Source organism: Nuphar pumila, chromosome 10 (assembly GCF_984573655.1).
Source record: "Nuphar pumila chromosome 10, dmNupPumi1.hap1.1, whole genome shotgun sequence".
Lineage (NCBI taxonomy): Eukaryota > Viridiplantae > Streptophyta > Magnoliopsida > Nymphaeales > Nymphaeaceae > Nuphar > Nuphar pumila.
The window spans coordinates 85452075-85475510 of NC_143258.1; the positions used below are offsets into that span (position 1 = coordinate 85452075).

At 35.1% G+C, this 23436-nt stretch overlaps 1 protein-coding gene across 3 annotated transcripts in view; it reads left to right on the forward strand.

The window, feature by feature from the left end:
* The window catches only part of LOC149827163 (protein RTF1 homolog), a 35670-nt gene extending 12985 nt beyond the window's left edge, over positions 1–22685 (forward strand). Inside the window, exons 2-3 of one of the 3 annotated variants that reach the window (XM_090019187.1) lie at positions 3942–4038; positions 20381–22685. In XM_090019187.1, the coding sequence (XP_089875313.1) occupies positions 20418–22406 (1989 nt within the window). In that variant the 5' untranslated portion in view covers positions 3942–4038; positions 20381–20417 and the 3' untranslated portion in view covers positions 22407–22685. Of the gene's footprint in view, positions 1–3941; positions 4039–4070; positions 4174–20380 lie in introns of all 3 variants that reach the window. The other 2 variants (XM_090019189.1, XM_090019188.1) reach the window with 2 other exon arrangements.
* The last annotated feature ends 751 nt before the right edge of the window (positions 22686–23436 follow it).

A 23436-nucleotide genomic window follows, 5' to 3' on the forward strand; every position in this document is an offset into this window, starting at 1 on the left:
CATTAGGAGTAGGTAATAATCTATTAAGTCATGTTTTTTGATAAAACTTAAGAGTGTTAAATTTTTCCTCAATAAATGTTATTTAAGCCATAGTACAATCTTATTTATCATAAGGTTTTGTTAATGAATCTATTTTGTTGGGATTTCTCCCACTTTAATGGAGTTTTCTCCTTCTTGGGAGTTGTATATGTTTTTTTTTGTTCAAACTCTCCTTAAGGAGCCTTTCGGTCCTTATGATATTCTTGTGAGTATATACTCTTTTATGAAGATTTCATGATTGTGTATCATTTTTAAGTTGCAATAGTAGATTTCATAAGTTTTTCGAACTTCACCATCTTTATGAATGCCTATATTGGCCTAAGTTTGTTATTTTTGAACTTCACCAACTTCACCGTTTAATTGCACCTTATGTCTTTCATAGTTAAGGCTTGTTTGTTCCAAATTGGTTCATACACATGATGTTGCTTAATATTTCATATTATGTTGCATAGTAAGCCTTTTTTTGGTGTACAAGACTTCTTTTGAAGATTAAGCATAATTCGTGTTTATGCAAAATTGTTTTGATGGATTATATTGGACCTTGATTCAATTTGTTAATCGGTCCTCTTTGTAAAAACTTTTATTTGGAAAATGATTCCTTATGTGTTTATTGCCCTTTTGTGGCATTTATGTTTGTCCATCACATGTTATTTAATGCATCATTTATTTGGCCTTAGTATTGTTATATTAGAGATGTTTGACGAGGTGAGTTATGGGCACCTCGTGTTGTATCATTTTTAGATTGTCCACCTTCCATATTATAGATGGTTGTTGAGGTGAGTTATGGGCACCTTGGGACTCTAAAATGATTTGTTATTTGATCTCTAATTATGAGTGTGTCACTCATTTTTTCTCTTGTGCCATTGATATTATGGATGCTACTATGTAAATGTGATGGACATATGGTATTTGAAACCTTAAATGTTTTAAGGTACATTTAAAATCAAGATGTTTTGGGATTATAGCCCAACCTTGTATTTGTTTATGAATCTTATGAGTGCATTTGCACATTTGTGATTCCGTATGTTGTGCTCGTTGTGCACATGTGTTCTTGTGTTTTTTCACAAGTATTCTTGGTGTGTGTATGTTCACACATTTGTTCTCAAGAATTTTATTTTATCGATTATAGTATCTTGTTGAAGATATTTTTTACATGCATGTTATTGTTATGAGAATTCATTGTTTTATTCGAGGTTTATTTTCATTACAAGTTTATTGCCTCAAAAGTCTTTTCCTTTTATGCCCATTATCTAAGTGTCATCATATGTAGACAAGAATTTTATTGCACCTTCGTGTGTTTTTAGCCCTTTGTTGGCTTTTGCTCTCTTGTTCTAGTAGCTGAACACACTTGTCTTGAGTGATCTTATATGTAGACAAGACACGTTGATTCACACCATCGGTTGTGATCTTAGTCCATGTTGGCGTTTGTGTTCTTGTTCTAGTCGCTTAGATGTATGCCCATGGTTGGCTTATTTCACTCATTTCAAGTGCCATCTTATGTAGACAAGATATGTATTATGTTTTAGCCCATGGTTGGCTTATTACTCTTGTTCTAGTAGCTGAACATACTTGGTTTTAAGTGTATTTTTACGTAGATAAGAGATACTTTTTAGTCCATGTTGGCATGTATTCTCTTGCTCTTGTCGTAGATGCACTTATTTCAAGTATTATTATATGTAGATAAGAGGTTCGTTTACACACCTTTGTGTATGTCTCTGGCCTTTATTGGCTTTATATTCTTGATCTAGTAGCTTATACACTTGATTTATGGGTTTTGGAGGACTAATGAGGAAGTTGTTTGTAATGAATAAACTATTATTGAAATTTGCAAAATTCCATTCATGACTTGTGTTTTTCAAGTAAATCATATTTTTGATATGCATATCAAGTTGATTTCTTAGCATTTAATCTATATATTAAGTGCTTATGGTTTTTGCCACCCTTATATGCAAAATGTGGATTTTGTCAATTAAGTATGACTTTCATAAATGTTTTTAAAACCTTGTGAACTCTTGGGTTTATTTTGCCTAAAGTATGCTTGGAGACTTCGTTTCTCTTGTTTGGGACTTCATTACATGTTTAAAGCATGATCATTAATGAGTTCTTTGAGTATTAATTCATTTAATGATAAGTATATGCATATGCTCTTTATGGCCTTTTTTGGGCTCTCATTCAATAAAGCACATGTATGTTATGCCTCTTCGTAGGCTTCTTGTGGTATCCCTTCGTGGATCATTTTGTTATTCCCCATTATGGGGTTATATTTGTCCAATGGTGGACCTTATGAATGCATTATGCATTCTTGTAATTTTTGCATAATTTGCTTCCGCTCATTTTGTTTTAACATAATGTATGATTTAGAAACTTTGGTTTTCTAAATTTTTTGTTTCATACTAAAATAACTATCATGTTATGCATAAATTTTGCACCTTGTTAGGAATGTTCCTTTTTTAGTAAAGTGTAAAGATATTGTTTACTTGTTCTTTGTTGTTTTCTTTTCTCAGGATCTTGGAGATAGGACAAAGGGAAGTACCCTGGATGGTTCGGGAAATGGGTTCATCATTTGAAGACAATTGGAGGAAGGCTATTTCAAGTTTCATTGCATCCTTGCCGAAGCCTCTTGGAGTCGCCGAAGCCTCTTGGAGTCTTGCCCTTTGTTCAATCTTTTCGTTTCCCCGCAAAGATTGAGGGGGGGTGTTAAAATACATGTAATTCATATATATATATATATATATATATATATAATACCCAATAGGGGTATTTTTGTCATTTCACAAGTACCCGATAGGGGTACTTGTTTTTCTTATTTTATTTTCCTCTTTATTTTTTGTAAAATCATATTTTTATTTTTTGTTTTTTTGCTCACACAAAAGGGGCCCCACCATGTAGTCGATGGGGCCCCCAACGGTCACATTTGTGACCGTTGGGGGCTCCCAACGACTACATGGGGAGCCCCCTAGGTGGCTCTCCTTCTCTTGTATATAAATAGGGGTGAACCCCTCTTGTATTTTTTACTTCTTGAGGGAGCTTATGCTCCATTGTAATGGGGTTTTTACCCCTTGTCCATTGTTTCTTCAATAATATGCAACTTATGACTTTATGTCATATTTTTCCCTTTTATGGGTTTTATGGGTTAGCACATTATGTGCTTGTGTTGTTTCCCTTTAATGGGTATATTTGCACTTCACGTGCATAAGTATGGGTTCATTATTGAACCCAATGTATTCCAACTCACTTTCTTACACCCCCCTCCTCCTCCTCCTCATCATCATCGCCTTTGACATTTTGATTGTTTTTCTGTAGTAGGTCTCCAAGGAGAGGGGCTTATTTGTTCTGATCAAAAGGTTCTCTCTCTTCTTTCGTTTGTTTTTCTTCATCCTCTTTGTTTCTTTCCCCTGAGCCGAGCTCTATCAGAGGATTTGGAATATGTACCAGTCTACCAGATTGTTTTTATATGTTTCACAAGATTGAAAATTGATTTGGAATACATGAAAAAATAAGGGTTTTGGCAAAAAAGGAGGATGAGCAACTTATGCCTGAGGATACCTCTACAATTTACGTACAGGGCTGTGATCTCTCTCATGCTTAGATTTGTAGACATGGTTGATTTTGAACGGAGATCTTGGTTTGGTTGCCATGTGCTACCCTACAAAATATTTTTTTGTTTGATATTGATCTCTTAATTTATTAGAATTTTGCATCTTTTAAGAGTAAAAAGAGACCGGACTACCTTTCATCAATTTCCGTTGTTGGTGATATTGTTCTTGTGCATGCTTGCATTCACATGTAGCGTAGTTGGTTGGGTTGGGTTGGGTTGGGTTGAGGGGAGCGTGGTGTGTCGCGTGTGGCAGTTGGGGTTGTGGGATGGGGGATTTAACAGAGTCTATATTCTTAATTTGTAGATAAATTGGTGGTTTGCAATCTTTGGATCATGTCAGAAGAGTGATTTTCTTTTATCTCATTCTTCCTGAGCTACTTCAATTGAAATCAGTGGAGAAGGTGAGTCAAATCTATTATGCTCTTCAATTCAGGTGTTTGATACTTCATCTCTAAATCCGAGGGAAAAATTGGCTGGGTGTGCTTTCAATCTGCTTCAGTTTCTTTGTCAGGTCATTCATCAATCTCACGAAAGAGGTCAATCTTTTGCATATAATCTGCTCCAGTTCTCTCTCTATATTGATTTTGCATTAGCAACTAATTGGAAGGGTTACATTAGTTATTTTTTTTGGGATGACTATTAAGCTCTTTTAGTGGTGCATCGATGTTTGTAAATTGGTTTTCAAGTTTTTATTTTTTTCTTTTTAGTGAATGATTTGATGTTTTGTTCGTTTCAAATATTTTATAGAAAAGCAGGGAAACATGTCATCACAAGAAGAAAGATATGCTGCAAAAGGAAAGCAGCCATTGGGCCAACAAAAGATATCATGCCCATCTTCAAGGCAAAATTCTTCAGATCTTTCAATTCTTTCAACTCAAATGTCTGAAGCTGATCCTAGGGTCCAATATCCTAGTAGTACTTCAAAAGATCAGATAAACGAAACACAAGCAGATAGAGCGAAATGAGTATTTTTAGATTGATGATGATGATGCGGAAAGGAAAAGAACGAAAATGTCATCCGCATGGGATCACTTCACGAAGTTTACAAAAAACATGTAGATGACATATTGGCAAGGAAAAACAATCATTATTGTCTTTTGGTAGATACATATAAGAAAATACTTGTGATTTGGTTGTTGCAAGTGGAAAGTTTGCGTTGAAAGTTGTAAGAAAACTCATAGCAACCATGATTGTGGAATATGAATATCCCTTTCGAATGGTGGAACATGGTGGGTTCAATAGAGTAATTATGTACTTCAATCCAAGGTATGATGAACCCATACCCCGCATGATGCAACTTTTTCAATAAAGTATTTTAAAAAGATATTTTCAATAAAAACGTTTGTGCAAACCGTGCATCAAATAATAAAAACCGGTTCACACTAGTGGTGAAGTCCGGGTCGAACTCAGGCAACGGAAAAAATACTTTGTATTCCACAAAAAAGCTAAACTATTCTTTATTGTCTTGAAAATAAAAAATAATTAATTAATTTAACTAAGAGTGTTGCCCCTGCAGAGGGCTTAAACAAATAAAAATAAATGGTTTTATTATAAATCCAAATTGAATAAATAACTAAAATAAAATAAATTCCTAATCTAAAAATAAGAGAAAAAGTCTTCGATGCTTGAGCTTATTGTCCCTTCCTTCATTATTGGTTTTCGTTAAATATGAGGTTTCCCCGAGGGGCTCTTTGAGGGCTTGAAGAGCCTTTTGAGTGGACCTTTTAGGGACCTTAGAGGGCTCTTCAGAGGTACTTTTGAGGGCTCATCGCACGTCTAAACGCTTTTCTGTAAAAATAAATAGACGAAGCATAAAACAAAGAAAGAAAACTACGAGAAAATCACATGTTAGTTTTGAGAAAAATCACAAAAACACTAAACAAGTTATGAAATACACTACACTAAAAGACAAAATAGCATAACTAATTCTATAACTAACATGAAATAACTATTAATCAAACTAGCTAGAAGACAAATTAACATAACTAATTAATTACTTAACAAGAAACAAACTATGAAATTAACTACAAGCAAAGAACAAGAAATAAACTAGTTTAATTAATCAACTAAAGAAAACGTGAACTATAAAATATAAACTAAACTAATTTAACGTGAAATAAACTAATCTAACTATACTAACCAAATTCTAAAAAAAAATTTAATTAATTCATTAACAAAGCAATCAACAAATTAATTATCTACACAAATCGATAATTTAAAGGCAATAATGTAAAATCGGCTAATCAAATTGAATCAAATTAAATTAAATATCTAATTCCTAACTATTCTAATGACATAAACTGAACTTAAACTAATCTAATTGCTATAAAAAATCATATTTAACATGAAATTAAATTAACTAATTACAGGAAATAAACTACTTAAACCGGCTAAACTAATTCTATTCAGAAAAAAGAAACGATAATCAATTAATACTAATTAAATTAAATCCAATTGCTAAAAATATAAATTCTGGAAATAAAAATAAACTAAACTAATTATTCAAAAATTAAATTAAATACATGATTATTTACCTTGGTGCCCAAATTAAGAAAAATGCTTATTTTATTGTTTTCTATTTTTTTGTCTTTTCTAAAAACAAGAAATCATGAATAATATGCTGAAAATGAAATCAACTCAAACATGAATGATGCTATATGCAATGTGAATAAAAATAAAAAAACAATGCATGCCATGAAACTAAACTGCCGAGAAAGGGAAGAAAAAAAGATTGGTCTTTACCTTCTGCAACCGAACGTACACCGCTCTCTCTCCGACAGAGGGGATGCGAGGAACCAACGGCGATGAGGTTTAGAAGGTGTGAAAAACATAAGAAGCAAGAAGACGGAGGTAGGCAATTGGTCCATCGAACAAGGGAGAGAAAGAAAGAAGGGGAGGCAGAGAGGAGAGAGAGGGCGACACAGGCTAGAGAGGAAAAAATGTCCCCTCTTTCTCAAAAACAACTATTTATAGTCTTCTAATTAGGTTTTCAGAAAATCTTTCAAAAAGAGTTCGTAAAATTTTCAATATTTCAAAAGACCTCTCTTTAAAAAAGTAATTTCTAAAAATTTAATTATTCTCCCCTAATTACTCCAACAAGGCTCAAATTTGCTTGAATTTCAATTCTGATAAAAACATGAAAACCTTCGCAAACAAGCATTTTTAATCAATTATCGCACATGATCATGCATGAAAATATATGAATTTATGCATAAAAATTATGCATGATCACCGCACTACCATTAAAAGGGATATTATGAAACTATATGAGGAGGAGAAAATAAAGTTTAAGAACATTTTTAGTGACATGGACAAGATATTCCTCACTACAGATCTGTGGACCTTTTGTCATACTATTTCCTATTTGTGTTTGACAGTTGATAAAGATTGGAAACTATAAAAACGTATAATTAACTTCAATGAATTAGGACCTTATCACAGTAGAAAATCTCTAGCCACTATCATTTTCAAGAGTCTCATTGAGTGAGACATTAAATTTATTTATTTTTGACAATGCTAGTGGACAATGTATTTAGTAATGATGTGCTTGTGAGGACAGTCAAGGAGAATATAGAAAAAAGTGGTTCAGATTTGTTTTATGATGACAAGTTATTTCATGTGAGTGCACACATTTTCAAGAGTCTCATTGAATGAGGCATTAAATTTATTTATTTTTGACAATGCTAGTGGACAATGTATTTAGTAATGATGTGCTTGTGAGGACAGTCAAGGAGAATATAGAAAAAAGTGGTTCAGCTTTGTTTTATGATGACAAGTTATTTCATGTGAGTGCACACATTTTGAACTTAATAGTGCAGGACGATTTTGAAGTAATTAAGGAGCAAATTCATTCTGTTAGAAAGAGCATCAAGTATCTGAAGGTTTCTCCATCAAGACTTCATAATTTTTGACTTGTAACAAAGGAATTAGATATTCCTACATCAAAAAAGTTTTTTGATGCTTCCACCCGATGAAACTCCACATACTTCATATTACAATGTGCCTTGATATAAAAGAACACTTTTGCTTGTTATAAGGTGGATGATCTAAACTTTCGTTGAGTGATTGGAGACGAAAATTGGGATAAGGTTAAGGGCATATGTAGTTTTCTTGAAGTTTTTTATGTTACTTTGAAAAACTTAAATGAGTATCACTAACTGTCTGATAAAATGCTCAATAGAATGATATTATAGCAAACAAACTGCTTGCTAAATTTATTATGTATTTGTGTAAATATTTTTTATTTTTATCTATTACCAATTGTTTAATAAAATTCTGATATATTTGTATTTATATCTGAAATAAATTTTTTACATGCTATTAGAAAAACAATTGCGTAAGCTATCAATGATTGAGCATTTAGCCAGTGACTATTTTATGATGTTTGGAAACTGACACGTGAGAAGAGTGTTAAAATATGAAATCTCATATCTCATATGTAATCTCATAGGCAGCTCATGTATTTCCTTGTAATATTTTTTCTTTTTTTTTCTAGTTAGTTTTTAGTTTGATTAGTTCTAGTTTAAACCCAACTAGAACTAACTTAAATCCTCTTTTTTGGACCCATATAGGCTTCACCTTTTTGACTAGTCAAAAAGGTCTTTTTGACCAAGTAAAAAAGGTGCTGCCCCAAAGGGAGCCGTTGGACTCCTAACGGCTCTAATAGAGCCGTTGGGAGTCCAATGACTCCCTTGAGGCTCCTCTCCTCTTCCCTATATATATTTCCACTATTCCCTCTTGTATACTTCTTGTATGGGATTTTATCCCTATTCATGAAAGTCATTTATTTTATGTTTTTATACCCTTTTCAGGTAGTTTATATTTGAGAGTTCTCTTTATGAACCTTAGTGGTTCTTATGGTGCATTTGTGAGAGCTTGTTGAGAGATATCTTTGTGGTGTTTTTTCACTTTCTTACATGGTATCAGAGTCGGGTTGATAGATGTGCATTGGGAAGCGTGTCACTTAAGGTTTTTCAAGAAAGTGAGATCTCTTTGAAGAATTGATTGTGTGGCCGTGAAAAGCTTGGAAGGCTATTCATTCGTGCTCCTTGTGGTAAAAATATTCCTTTGTTTTTGTTCTTCCCCTCTCTTTCTCAAGATTGTAAAATGGATGACAATGATAATGTCACCATCAAGCCTATAAAACTCAACGATTCAAATTATGTTACATGGGCTTCTATCATGAAGCATCTCATTTGGGGAAAAGGTCTATGGGGCGTAGTTGATGGAACCGATGAGGAACCTCAACTAACTCTCACTAAAGAAGGAGGAAAAGAAGTACCTCTTTCGGAGATGGAAAAAATTAAGGCTATTTCCACGTATGAGAAAAATTGGAAAGAATGGAGAATGGGTCATGCCAAGATCATGTCTTGGCTTATCTCTAGTGTGGATATAAAGAAGTGTTCAAGTCTCGCAAAATTTGAACACGCCAATGATGCATGGGAGTATCTTAAGAGAATATATTCTCTTAAAGATATTGCTCACATTTGTAATCTGGAATAAAAGGTTTGGAATATGATTCAAGGAGAGAAGAGTATTAGGGAATACTATAATAGCTTATCCGAGCTATAGGAAGAGTTGGCCCTTCTTGAACCAAAGTGGCATTGCCCACAAGATATTGAGCTTCACCAAAATCAAGTAAATGCGAAGCATTTCTTTCAATTTATCAATGGGTTGACACCCGAATTTGAAACCACCAAGTCCGCTCTTCTACATCGGGAAAAGGTTCCCTCTATTGAAGATACAATTGAGGAGCTAAGTATGAAAGAGAATGGACTCAAGAAACGAGTCACCAAGAGTGATGATGATACAATTCTAGCTGTATCAAGACCAGGCAATCACATTCGCACATACAAACCACCACATATTGGAAAGACGAATAATGAAAGGCAAGGAAGCGATTTTGAAAGAAGAAAGATTATTTGTTATTAATGTCATGAACCGGGACACGTTAAAACTTACTGTCCAAAGTTGAAGAAAACTTATGAGAAGAAGGTAGCTGCTGTGGAATCAACGAAAGAATCCAATGAGGTACCCATTGGAAACATGTCCCTGACTCAGTTGGTGGAGGCCCTACAACCTCTTCTTAAAGGAACTTCTTCCTCTGCTGGAGCTGCTCTTTCTTTCGTTGGCATCTCCGATCCAGGTAAACCCCAATGATTTCTTGACTCTGGTGCTTCCTTTCACATGACACCAAATTTAAAATTACTGTCACATTGTTATATCTCAAGTGGATCGAATGTTTTGACTGCGGATGTATCAGCCCTTGAGATAAAAAGAATACGAAATTTCGAAAATAGCTCTCAAAACTCAAAAGGCTTTTGTGTTCCAAAAAATAGATATATCCCTAAGCTTAATCTAAACATCTTATCTATCTCTCAATTAACTGATCATGGGTGTAATGTTTCTTTCTCTTCTCATGATTGTCAAGTACAAGATCATCAGTCAGGGAAGCTGATTGAGGAAGACCATAGAGAAGGAGGACTGTATTATATGGACTTTTTGGAATTACCCAAGAAAATATTATGCTGCAATGTTCAAAAATTAGGCTTGGATCTTTTACACCAAAGATTTGGACATCCCTGTATATCCAAGCTTCAATATTTTCCAAACATGGAAAATTTTTGTAATTTTGAAACTCACTTGTGAAAAATGTATTCGTGGAAAAATGAAACGTCTACCATTTCAAGAAAGAACTTTTGTTTCTACTCGACCACTCGAATTAATACATTTTGATGTTTGGGGTCCTGCACCGGTTATATCAAAAGGTGGCTTTCTATATTATGTAATTTTTGTAGATGACTTTACACGATATACCTGGATTTACTTTCTCAAACACAAGTATGAAGTGTTCTCATTTTTTCAAATATTTCATAATATGGTCAAAAATCAATTTAAAAATGATATTTCTATGTTTCGCACTAATTCAAGGGGAAAATTTTTGTCTACTAAATTTAAAGAATATTTGAACTCATATGGAATTTCATACCAAAAATCATGTCCCTATACCACGCAACAAAATGGGTTAGCTAAGAGAAAACACAAACATATTATAGAGACAACTAGAACATTACTCATCACAAATGAAGTCCCTAAGAGTTTTTGGGCCGAAGCCATTTTGACCGCGGTTTATCTTATCAACAGAATGCCCTCATCCTTGATTAACAATATTTCTCCTACTGAAAAGCTTTTTAAACAAGTTCTTGATTATTCTAGATTGAGGGTATTTGGGTGAAAATGCTTTGTTTTTACGGATAGGAATGATAAATTCTCTCCCTGAGCTGTCCCCTGTGCATTTTTAGGATATGCAAGTCATAAAAAAGGATACTGGTATTTTAATCCTAAAAATAATAAGTTATATGTCTCAAGGAATATATCCTTTCTAGAAAATGAAAGTTTTTTTGAAAACAAAAGCTCTACTGAAATAGATGAATATTCCTTTTTGTTGGATCTAGTCCCAAGAGATAGTGAAAGAGAAATTGATCTAGATAATTAGACCGATGTGACTGGTTCTGATCCTATTAGCAACAGTCAGGATTGCATTCAATACTCTAGACGAGGAAACCTAGAAAGACAATACGCTCTGGATAAATACACATGGGAACAAGAATCTGGGACTTCATCTAGAAAATCCACTAGGATTTCGAGGGCTCGTAAAAAATTTGTATCATACGAGTCCTTTTCACCAAAACATCAAGCTTTTATTACCTTAATTCATTCTTATGAAGAACCTTCTAGTTATGAGATAGCCAAGAATAAACCTGAGGCTATGAAAGTCGAATTAGAAGCCTTAGAAAAAGCAAACACTTGGTCCATTCAAGACCATCCTCCAAACAACAAGAAACCTATTGGGTGTCACTTGGTGTACAAGGTCAAAACTAAGAGTGATGACACTCTTGAAAGATTCAAGACCCGATTGGTGGCAAAAGGCTACTCCAAAGAGTATGAAATAGACTATGAAGAAACCTTTGCTCCCGTAGCTAGAATGACCACTGTTAGAATTTTAATAGCGCTTGCATCAATAAAAGGATAATATATTTTTCAAATGCATGTCAAAAATGCTTTTCTTAATGAAAATTTAGCTGAAGAAGTATATATGAACCTACCACCAGGAATGAATGTCTCTAAAGGGAAAATTCTCCGTCTGAACAAGGCTTTGTATGGTCTCAAACAAGCTCCAAAAGCTTGATATGACAAGTTTAGTAAGGTTATGCTTGATTTTGGTTTTGGTTTTTGTCTTACTGACACAGTTTTGTTTGTTAAGAATTCTAATACAGGTATTATCATCCTTCTACTTTATGTTAACGACATGATCATCACCGGAAGTGATAAACAGGGAGTATATGACATTAAAAAACACATTTTGAAATGAGTGATTTGGGTTTCTTGAAATACTTTCTTGGTATAGAAGTTGCACTCACCTAGGGGATACTTGCTAACTCAATCTAAGTTTGCATTGGATATTGTTGACAGGTCAGATATTTCAGATGAAAGACATATTGATACTCCTGAAATTGTGAATGTCAAGATGAAGATTGATGATGGAGAACTACTCGAGAATCTAACTCCATGTAGACAACTTGTCGGGGCTCTATCGTACCTCTCTATCACAAGACCTGACATTGCACATGCTGTTCATACAGCTAGTCAATTTCAGTATGCCCCAACTTCTATTCATATGTGTGCAGTCCTACGCATTATTAGATACATTAAAAATTTAATTTCTCGAGGTTTATTTTTATCTGCTTCTTCTAATTTAGAATTGCTTGCTTATACTGATGTAGATTGGGGTGGTGATCCAAATGACTGCCACTCAACTACAAGTTTTTGTGTCTTCTTGGGAGAATCCTTGGTGTCATGGCGATGCAAGAAGCGACAAAAGGTCTCCCTCTCATCAAGAGAAGCTAAATATAGGGCAATGGCCACAACCACTATGGAATTAGTCTGACTTTGACGTCTCCTTTTTGATATGGGAGTTGAAAGTTCAAAAGCTTCAAATCTGTGTTGTGACAACAAGAGTTCTATCTACATTGCAAGCAATCAGACATTCCACGAACGCACCAAGCATATAGAAATGGACTATCATTACGTTTGAGAGGAATTCTTGCGCGGCACCATCAATCTTCCCTATGTTGCTTCAGAATATCACTTGGCTGATTTCTTCACCAAGCCTGTCACTGCTCCTAGATTTTACTTTCTCTTAGGCAAACTTTCGGTTATCCAACCGTAAGTTTGAGGGAGAGTGTTAAAATATGAAATCTTATATCTCGTATGTAATCTCATAGGCAGCTCAAGTATTTCCTTGTAATATTTTTTCTTTTTTTTTTCTAGTTAGTTTTTAGTTTGATTAGTTCTAGTTTAAACCCAACTAGAACTAACTTAAATCCTCTTTTTTGGACCCATATAGGCTTCACCTTTTTGACCAAGTAAAAAAGGTGCTGCCCCAAAGGGAGCTGTTGGACTTCTAACTGCTCTAATAGAGCAGTTGGGAGTCCAATGACTCCCTTGAGGCTCCTCTCCTCTTCCCTATATATATTTCCACTATTCCCCCTTGTATACTTCTTGTATGGGATTTTATCCCTATTCATTAAAGTCATTTATTTTATGTTTTTATACCCTTTTCGGGTAGTTTATATTTGAGAGTTCTCTTTGTGAACCTTAGTGGTTCTTATGGTGCATTTGTGAGAGCTTGTTGAGAGATATCTTTGTGGTGTTTTTTCACTTTCTTATAAAGAGAACTATAAATTCCAACCGTTCTAATTGAAGATCCCAAACAAGTTCAACATGGATTTGGTAAATCGTCGACCCATAGTGCTCTCAAACAAGTAGACGAAAAGTATCAATTTCACTGAATTTGTTGATTTCATAGTTCTCATGCTAGCTACCACAGACTACCAGTTTCCAAACATAACCTAAAATCCATCGAACTTCTAAAAACAAAACCTTAAATTTAAAATCAACCAATTAACAAACTAACCGAACCCTAGAATGAAACTAATCGAACCATCGCAAAATGGGGAATAAATACCTCTAGATAAAATCAAAAGAGAGATTATTGCTATAGATGGAGGAGACGCTGAAAATGGAGGTGATGCTGAAGATGGAAGCGAGCCGTAGCCAAATATAAATCTTAGCAAAATGTTTCTTCTGCATCACTGAAAGAGAGAGAGAGAGAGAGAGAGAGAGCGCTCACCTGTAGGAGGTTTCACGAACGACGCTGGATACAGCCACAAACGAGCCAAAACGTTTTGCTATTGTTTCTATTTGGCTCTGGCTTGCTTCCATCTCTGGCGTCACCTCTATTTTTAGAGTCTCTTCCATCTGCAACGATAATTTCTCTTTCGATTTTATTTAGAGCTATTTCTTTTCTATTTTGCGATGGTTCAGTTGGTTTCATTCTAAGGTTCATTTGGTTTGTTAATTGGTTGATTTTGGATTTAGGGTTTTGTTTTCAGGGGTTCAATGAATTTTAGGCTATATTTTAAAACTGGCAGTCTGTGGTAGCTAGTATGAGAACTATGATATCTACAACTTCAATGGATTTGACACTTTTTGCCTGCTTGTTTGTGAGCACTATCAGAATCCCAGCGAACAATTTACCAAATCTATGTTGAACTTATTTGGGATATTCAGTTAGAACTGTTGGATTTTATAGTTCCCTTCTCACATGCAATCTCCCAAACAACATAAAATAATCCCTGGCTAAATGCTGAACCATTGATGGTTTAAGGCAATTGTTTTTCTGACAGCAGAATTTTTTTTATTTCAGATGTACATACAAATATATAAGAAATTTATTAAGCAACTAATATTAGATAAACATAAGAAATTTTCACACAAATACATAAGAAATTTATCAAGCAGTTTGTTTGCTGTGATATTGTACTATTGAGGAAGTCAACAATTAGATAAATATGTATACCAAAAAATTACAAAAAAAAGTTCTTAAAAAATAACCATATCCTTAAGCCCTTTTCAGTTTGTCTTTTGTTTTCCTCTTCTACTGCATTTGCTAGTTATTTTAATTATTATAGGATATCTGGATGGAATGTAAAGATTTTTATTACCCGATTGGATATTAGCTGGTTGATATCCTTTTTGCTTTGTAGTTGTAAAAGACAGCTCATCATTACCACCTAAAAACCCTGGTCTACAGGTGTAGGATCAACTGAACTAAAAGTGGTCCCAGTATGCCTTCAATTTTTGGAGGTGGGTCATGGCTCAACTCTGTCTTTGGCTCATGGCCTTCTCCACTATGGAATAAAAGCATCCACTTATCCTTTGTCATCTAATTAAGACCTGAGCATATCAATCACATTTTTATTGGTCTCAGCCAGATTTATGTGAATTCCCCCTATAGTATTTCTTCTTGTTTATTGATGATGGGGTTACTTAGATAACTTTCAAAAAGCACTGTTATGTCCTATTATCAAAAAGCTGATTCTACTAAGATCTTCTCCTAGTCAGTACTTTTGCTTCAATGACTTCAATGCAACACCTCCTTTGCTAATTATAATGTACAAAGTGGGAAGAATGGCACTTTTAACCTGCCAAGGAAATCTATCGCCTATGATCCTAATGAGGGGACTGCAATTAAAATAACCCAAATCAATTAGCTAAGGCATTGATCTGTATATTAAGCTTTGCACCTAAACCATATGTATTATGTGCATGAGAACGACTGGCAACGTACAAATAAATGTAATGAATTAAATAAACATATGAAAATATCATAACTCCAGAAAGTACATTAACAAACAAACTAAAGTTTTTTCCCAATAAATTTCTCGTAAAATAAAAATATCATGTTTTTGGTGGTATATTCTGATTAACAAGCAAATGATCTAATAAAAACTTCAGTAAAGGTTCTCCTTCTCTGGAGAGGAAATAGATAAACAAATTGACTGTCTGATACATGGGAAAAAATAATCTATAGATGATCTTGGTGAAAGAGAAATGAAGAATTACAATCCATTTTGTAATTCAACACCCGTTTATCAAAGATCAAAAGGACACATTCCAACTCAGAATTTCTATTTTGTGTTTTTATGAAGAAAATGTTATTATTTTTATTTTAATAAATAAAAATAAGAAAATAGTGATGGTTTAAGGCAATTGTTTTTCTGACATCCGAATTTTTTTTATTTCAGATGTACATACAAATATATAAGAAATTTATTAAGCAACTAATATTAGATAAACATAAGAAATTTTCACACAAATACATAAGAAATTTATCAAGCAGTTTGTTTGCTGTGATATTGTACTATTGAGGCAGTCAACAATTAGATAAATATGTATACCAAAAAATTACAAAAAAAAGTTCTTAAAAAATAACCATATCCTTAAGCCCTTTTCAGTTTGTCTTTTGTTTTCCTCTTCTACTGCATTTGCTAGTTATTTTAATTATTATAGGATATCTGGATGGAATGTAAAGATTTTTATTACCCGATTGGATATTAGCTGGTTGATATCCTTTTTGCTTTGTAGTTGTAAAAGACAGCTCATCATTACCACCTAAAAACCCTGGTCTACAGGTGTAGGATCAACTGAACTAAAAGTGGTCCCAGTATGCCTTCAATTTTTGGAGGTGGGTCATGGCTCAACTCTGTCTTTGGTTCATGGCCTTCTCCACTATGGAATAAAAGCATCCACTTATCCTTTGTCATCTAATTAAGACCTGAGCATATCAATCACATTTTTATTGGTCTCAGCCAGATTTATGTGAATTCCCCCTATAGTATTTCTTCTTGTTTATTGATGATGGGGTTACTTAGATAACTTTCAAAAAGCACTGTTATGTCCTATTATCAAAAAGCTGATTCTACTAAGATCTTCTCCTAGTCAGTACTTTTGCTTCAATGACTTCAATGCAACACCTCCTTTGCTAATTATAATGTACAAAGTGGGAAGAATGGCACTTTTAACCTGCCAAGGAAATCTATCGCCTATGATCCTAATGAGGGGACTGCAATTAAAATAACCCAAAGCAATTAGCTAAGGCATTGATCTGTATATTAAGCTTAGCACCTAAACCATATGTATTATGTGCATGAGAACGTCTGGCAACGTACAAATAAATGTAATGAATTAAATAAACATATGAAAATATCATAACTCCAGAAAGTACATTAACAAACAAACTAAAGTTTTTTCCCAATAAATTTCTCGTAAAATAAAAATATCATGTTTTTGGTGGTATATTCTGATTAACAAGCAAATGATCTAATAAAAACTTCAGTAAAGGTTCTCCTTCTCTGGAGAGGAAATAGATAAACAAATTGACTGTCTGATACATGGGAAAAAATAATCTATAGATGATCTTGGTGAAAGAGAAATGAAGAATTACAATCCATTTTGTAATTCAACACCCGTTTATCAAAGATCAAAAGGACACATTCCAACTCAGAATTTCTATTTTGTGTTTTTATGAAGAAAATGTTATTATTTTTATTTTAATAAATAAAAATAAGAAAATAGTGATGGTTTAAGGCAATTGTTTTTCTGACAGCAGATTTTTTTTTATTTCAGATGTACATACAAATATATAAGAAATTTATTAAGCAACTAATATTAGATAAACATAAGAAATTTTCACACAAATACATAAGAAATTTATCAAGCAGTTTGTTTGCTGTGATATTGTACTATTGAGGCAGTCAACAATTAGATAAATATGTATACCAAAAAATTACAAAAAAAAGTTCTTAAAAAATAACCATATCCTTAAGCCCTTTTCAGTTTGTCTTTTGTTTTCCTCTTCTACTGCATTTGCTAGTTATTTTAATTATTATAGGATATCTGGATGGAATGTAAAGATTTTTATTACCCGATTGGATATTAGCTGGTTGATATCCTTTTTGCTTTGTAGTTGTAAAAGACAGCTCATCATTACCACCTAAAAACCCTGGTCTACAGGTGTAGGATCAACTGAACTAAAAGTGGTCCCAGTATGCCTTCAATTTTTGGAGGTGGGTCATGGCTCAACTCTGTCTTTGGTTCATGGCCTTCTCCACTATGGAATAAAAGCATCCACTTATCCTTTGTCATCTAATTAAGACCTGAGCATATCAATCACATTTTTATTGGTCTCAGCCAGATTTATGTGAATTCCCCCTATAGTATTTCTTCTTGTTTATTGATGATGGGGTTACTTAGATAACTTTCAAAAAGCACTGTTATGTCCTATTATCAAAAAGCTGATTCTACTAAGATCTTCTCCTAGTCAGTACTTTTGCTTCAATGACTTCAATGCAACACCTCCTTTGCTAATTATAATGTACAAAGTGGGAAGAATGGCACTTTTAACCTGCCAAGGAAATCTATCGCCTATGATCCTAATGAGGGGACTGCAATTAAAATAACCCAAATCAATTAGCTAAGGCATTGATCTGTATATTAAGCTTTGCACCTAAACCATATGTATTATGTGCATGAGAACGTCTGGCAACGTACAAATAAATGTAATGAATTAAATAAACATATGAAAATATCATAACTCCAGAAAGTACATTAACAAACAAACTAAAGTTTTTTCCCAATAAATTTCTCGTAAAATAAAAATATCATGTTTTTGGTGGTATATTCTGATTAACAAGCAAATGATCTAATAAAAACTTCAGTAAAGGTTCTCCTTCTCTGGAGAGGAAATAGATAAACAAATTGACTGTCTGATACATGGGAAAAAATAATCTATAGATGATCTTGGTGAAAGAGAAATGAAGAATTACAATCCATTTTGTAATTCAACACCCGTTTATCAAAGATCAAAAGGACACATTCCAACTCAGAATTTCTATTTTGTGTTTTTATGAAGAAAATGTTATTATTTTTATTTTAATAAATAAAAATAAGAAAATAGTGATGGTTTAAGGCAATTGTTTTTCTGACATCCGAATTTTTTTTATTTCAGATGTACATACAAATATATAAGAAATTTATTAAGCAACTAATATTAGATAAACATAAGAAATTTTCACACAAATACATAAGAAATTTATCAAGCAGTTTGTTTGCTGTGATATTGTACTATTGAGGCAGTCAACAATTAGATAAATATGTATACCAAAAAATTACAAAAAAAAGTTCTTAAAAAATAACCATATCCTTAAGCCCTTTTCAGTTTGTCTTTTGTTTTCCTCTTCTACTGCATTTGCTAGTTATTTTAATTATTATAGGATATCTGGATGGAATGTAAAGATTTTTATTACCCGATTGGATATTAGCTGGTTGATATCCTTTTTGCTTTGTAGTTGTAAAAGACAGCTCATCATTACCACCTAAAAACCCTGGTCTACAGGTGTAGGATCAACTGAACTAAAAGTGGTCCCAGTATGCCTTCAATTTTTGGAGGTGGGTCATGGCTCAACTCTGTCTTTGGTTCATGGCCTTCTCCACTATGGAATAAAAGCATCCACTTATCCTTTGTCATCTAATTAAGACCTGAGCATATCAATCACATTTTTATTGGTCTCAGCCAGATTTATGTGAATTCCCCCTATAGTATTTCTTCTTGTTTATTGATGATGGGGTTACTTAGATAACTTTCAAAAAGCACTGTTATGTCCTATTATCAAAAAGCTGATTCTACTAAGATCTTCTCCTAGTCAGTACTTTTGCTTCAATGACTTCAATGCAACACCTCCTTTGCTAATTATAATGTACAAAGTGGGAAGAATGGCACTTTTAACCTGCCAAGGAAATCTATCGCCTATGATCCTAATGAGGGGACTGCAATTAAAATAACCCAAAGCAATTAGCTAAGGCATTGATCTGTATATTAAGCTTAGCACCTAAACCATATGTATTATGTGCATGAGAACGTCTGGCAACGTACAAATAAATGTAATGAATTAAATAAACATATGAAAATATCATAACTCCAGAAAGTACATTAACAAACAAACTAAAGTTTTTTCCCAATAAATTTCTCGTAAAATAAAAATATCATGTTTTTGGTGGTATATTCTGATTAACAAGCAAATGATCTAATAAAAACTTCAGTAAAGGTTCTCCTTCTCTGGAGAGGAAATAGATAAACAAATTGACTGTCTGATACATGGGAAAAAATAATCTATAGATGATCTTGGTGAAAGAGAAATGAAGAATTACAATCCATTTTGTAATTCAACACCCGTTTATCAAAGATCAAAAGGACACATTCCAACTCAGAATTTCTATTTTGTGTTTTTATGAAGAAAATGTTATTATTTTTATTTTAATAAATAAAAATAAGAAAATAGTGTTAGTTGGAATAGCTGCTTGTAAACTAACTTGAAGTTAGGCTGGTGACTTAGAGAAGATTTCAACAAATACCTCATGATATAGAAAGAAAGAAGAAAGAAAATGCAAGCGAAAATAAAATGATGACAAAACATGGCCAATTCAAACTTATACAGAAACATCATCCGATTGCGGTCGAGGCATAGCCAAACTTCCACCCAAATTTCGAACTGTAGATTTGCATGAGTTTGAAAATAAGATAGAAGAATAAAGTCTCCATGGATAAAAACTGCATAACTTAATAATCAGGATGAGAAACTAGAGTACTGAGCAATCCAATTTCAGACCTTGAAAAATGCTGCTTATGTTTTTTATTGTCCATTGCGTCTATGTTCTTATGCCATCGATCAGAAAGCATTCGTGATTGCATTATTGGTTTATGGCTTTTGTTTTCTGGGTTTGTAAGAAAAAGGATGTTCATTTTAGTTTAATCATCCATTGATTTGATCAATATTCATACAGATAATTGGGTACAAGGAGGTTGTGAGGGCACAAAAGCATGGCAGACTTGGAGAACTTGCTTTTGGAGGCAGCAGGGAGGACAACTGCATCTGGAAGTAGGCATCACTCAAGGGTACAGACTAAGAGGAGACACGAGGCTTCATACTCTGATGAACCCAGTTATTCCAAATCCTCATCAGAGGATGAAGATTCAGACGATCCAGGTTTTGCCAGCAGAAAGCCTTCAGGATCTCAAGTTCCTCTTAAGAAGAGATTTGATGCTGGTGAAAAAGATGATGACAGAGGCAACAGGGGTGAGGGTCATATTGATGACGATGACAGTGGGCGTGATGACTCCGATAATGATTCATCAGCAGTGGGTAGTGACCTTTACAAAGATGATGATGACAGGGAAAAGTTGTCAAAAATGACAGAATTAGAGCGGGAGATGATCCTGGCAGACAGAGCAGAGTCCAGGGATGATATTTTGAAGAAGAAGAAAGCTGGAGCATGGCAGGGTGACAAGAAAGGCCGGCCTACAAAAGAAATCGCTCCTCCACCGGCCCGAGGGCGTGCATCTACATCAAAGCCTGGAAAGAGCGAATACAAGGACGCTTTGGTTGAATTGGCAGCTAGGCGCAAGGCTCAGGATGCTAGCAGTCAACGGAAGAAAAGAGACTTCTCTACCAGTGGAGGTGGGCGATTTTCTCCAAAGAGAAAATCTCTGACAGCCAGCCCTATCAGTGATTCACCTCCAGGCAGAGGTAGAGGCAAAGGCAGCAGCTCCAGTGCCAGTGAGAGTGAAGGCAGCAGTATTGAAAGTAGGAAAGCAAGCGCTGATGATGCAGCAAGTGGTGGAAGGAACTTGGCTGAAAGCGATGATGAGGATGAACACACATCGGCCACAGCAGCTGCAACCTTCGAGGACATCAAAGGCATCACGGTTCGCCGCTCCAGGCTTCTGAAATGGTTCATGGAGCCTTTCTTTGAAGATATGATTGTTGGATGCTTTGTTCGTGTTGGGATTGGAATGTCCAAGACAGGGCGCAGCATATACAGGCTTTGCCAGGTCCGAAATGTGGACTCCTCAGATCCTGATAGACAGTACAAGTTTGAGAACAAGACCACACACAAGTACCTCAATTGTGTATGGGGCAATGAAAGTGCAGCAGCGAGATGGCAGATGGCTCGGGTCTCAGACTCACCCCCACTGGAGGAAGAGTTCTCGGAGTTGCTACGAGAAATTGAGCGCAGTGGTGGCCACATGCCAAGCAAGGAGGATGTGCTGCAGAAGCACGAAGCCATCCAGAAGGTCAGCAATTTTGTGTATTCAGCTGCAACAGTCAAGCAGATGCTGCAAGAAAAGAAATCTGCTTCTACCAGGCCATTGAACATAGCAGCAGAGAAGAATCGCCTGAGGAAGGAGATGGAGGTGGCAGCGAGCAAGGATGACCATGATGAAGTGGAGAGGATCAAGGGGAAGTTGCAGGAATTAGAGGCTATGTCGCGGCAAGTGAAGGATAAAGACTCCAAGGCAATGAAGCTGGCAGAGATGAACAGGAAGAATAGGGCAGAGAATTTCAAGAATGCATCTGAGCTCAAGCCAGTCAATACGAGTCTGAAAGCTGGTGAGGCTGGGTATGATCCCTTCTCCAGAAGGTGGACTCGTTCTAGAAACTACTACGTATCTGATCCAGCAGGAGAAGGTGATGCCAAAGAAGTAACTACTGCAGCATTGCGAGAGAAGGCTGGAGAGGTGGCAACTGCAGCTGCTCTTGAGGCAGCTGCTGGTGCCGGAAAGCTTGTTGACACGAAGGCACCTGTTGGCTCAGGAACCGAGTTACATTTGCTGCATGACTTTGACTTGCCCATCTCGCTTGCCGGGCTGCAGAAATTTAGCGGGCCGCAGGGCGCATTTTTGGCGTTCATGGCAAAGAAACAGAGGGTGGAAGCCACAATTGGTGTGAAAGTGCCGGAGAATGATGGGAGAAGGCACACCTTGACCTTGACTGTTAGTGACTACAAACGCAGAAGAGGTTTGCTTTAAGTGATCATTGTCCGTTCTTGGTCCTCAATCTCAAAAACTCTAATTGGTCTCTTTGAAGGCATAGCATGATGTTAGAGTCTTTAAGAGGAGTTCAGTTTCAGAGTGAGTGAATGCAGTTGATAGTGTAGCAACAATTATCTATCGTACGGGCTTCAGGCACCAGAGCTGAATGATCTTTGGTTGCCTTCTCTTTTCATATTTTACGGTATCTGATGCTTAATCTAGGGATGGATTGGAATCTTGTAAACTCTATACTATTTAAACCGCCTTCTTTCTGTATTTATCGATGATCCAGTCATGGAGAGGCCAGAAAGTGGTCGGAAGTGATGTTCTGGACAAAGCTGCCCCCAAACGACTCCAAAAAAAGCTTTTTAAGAATTGAGATTTTAACTTGTAGGAAAAAACTTGCCACTTGAGTACGTTTATATGCTTGTTTGCACGAGTATTTCATTTGGATGGTCTCGAACAATCATGTACTAGGACATGCATGTACTGGCGATGAATGCTATCATTGATTGACTATGCTAGGCTTAAAGGGTTACATCTCTGGATGATGTTCCATTTAGTCCTCACGTAAAGGACATGTATGACACACTTGTTTGGCCATTCTACGACTGATGAGAATTATGATCTACTATCGTGATCCCATCCCTCACAAAATGTGAGACAATGGATCACACTTGATTGGTCACATTCGATTCACTCTTTCAAATCACATTTTTTTACGCTTGCAATGACCTGAGAAAATGGTACTTGTGAGAATCATTCTCATGGGAGCCGAGCAAACTTGACCTGTTTTCTAACTTGTGTTTTCTTAGTGAGTTTGTAGAGTTGCTCCGCATATGAACTTATGCATCGTTCTCTAACATTCAGTTCCACTCTAAAGTACAATATTCTTTGTTTAGAAGGAGAAAGCTGGGGTTAGGCAGAACCCCTACCACTTTTATTAAACAAAAAGGAAATTACATATTTATTGCCTTTATGTGCGCGCGTGCTTGCGAGGTCTGCAACCGTGCGCTCCAGAGCAGAG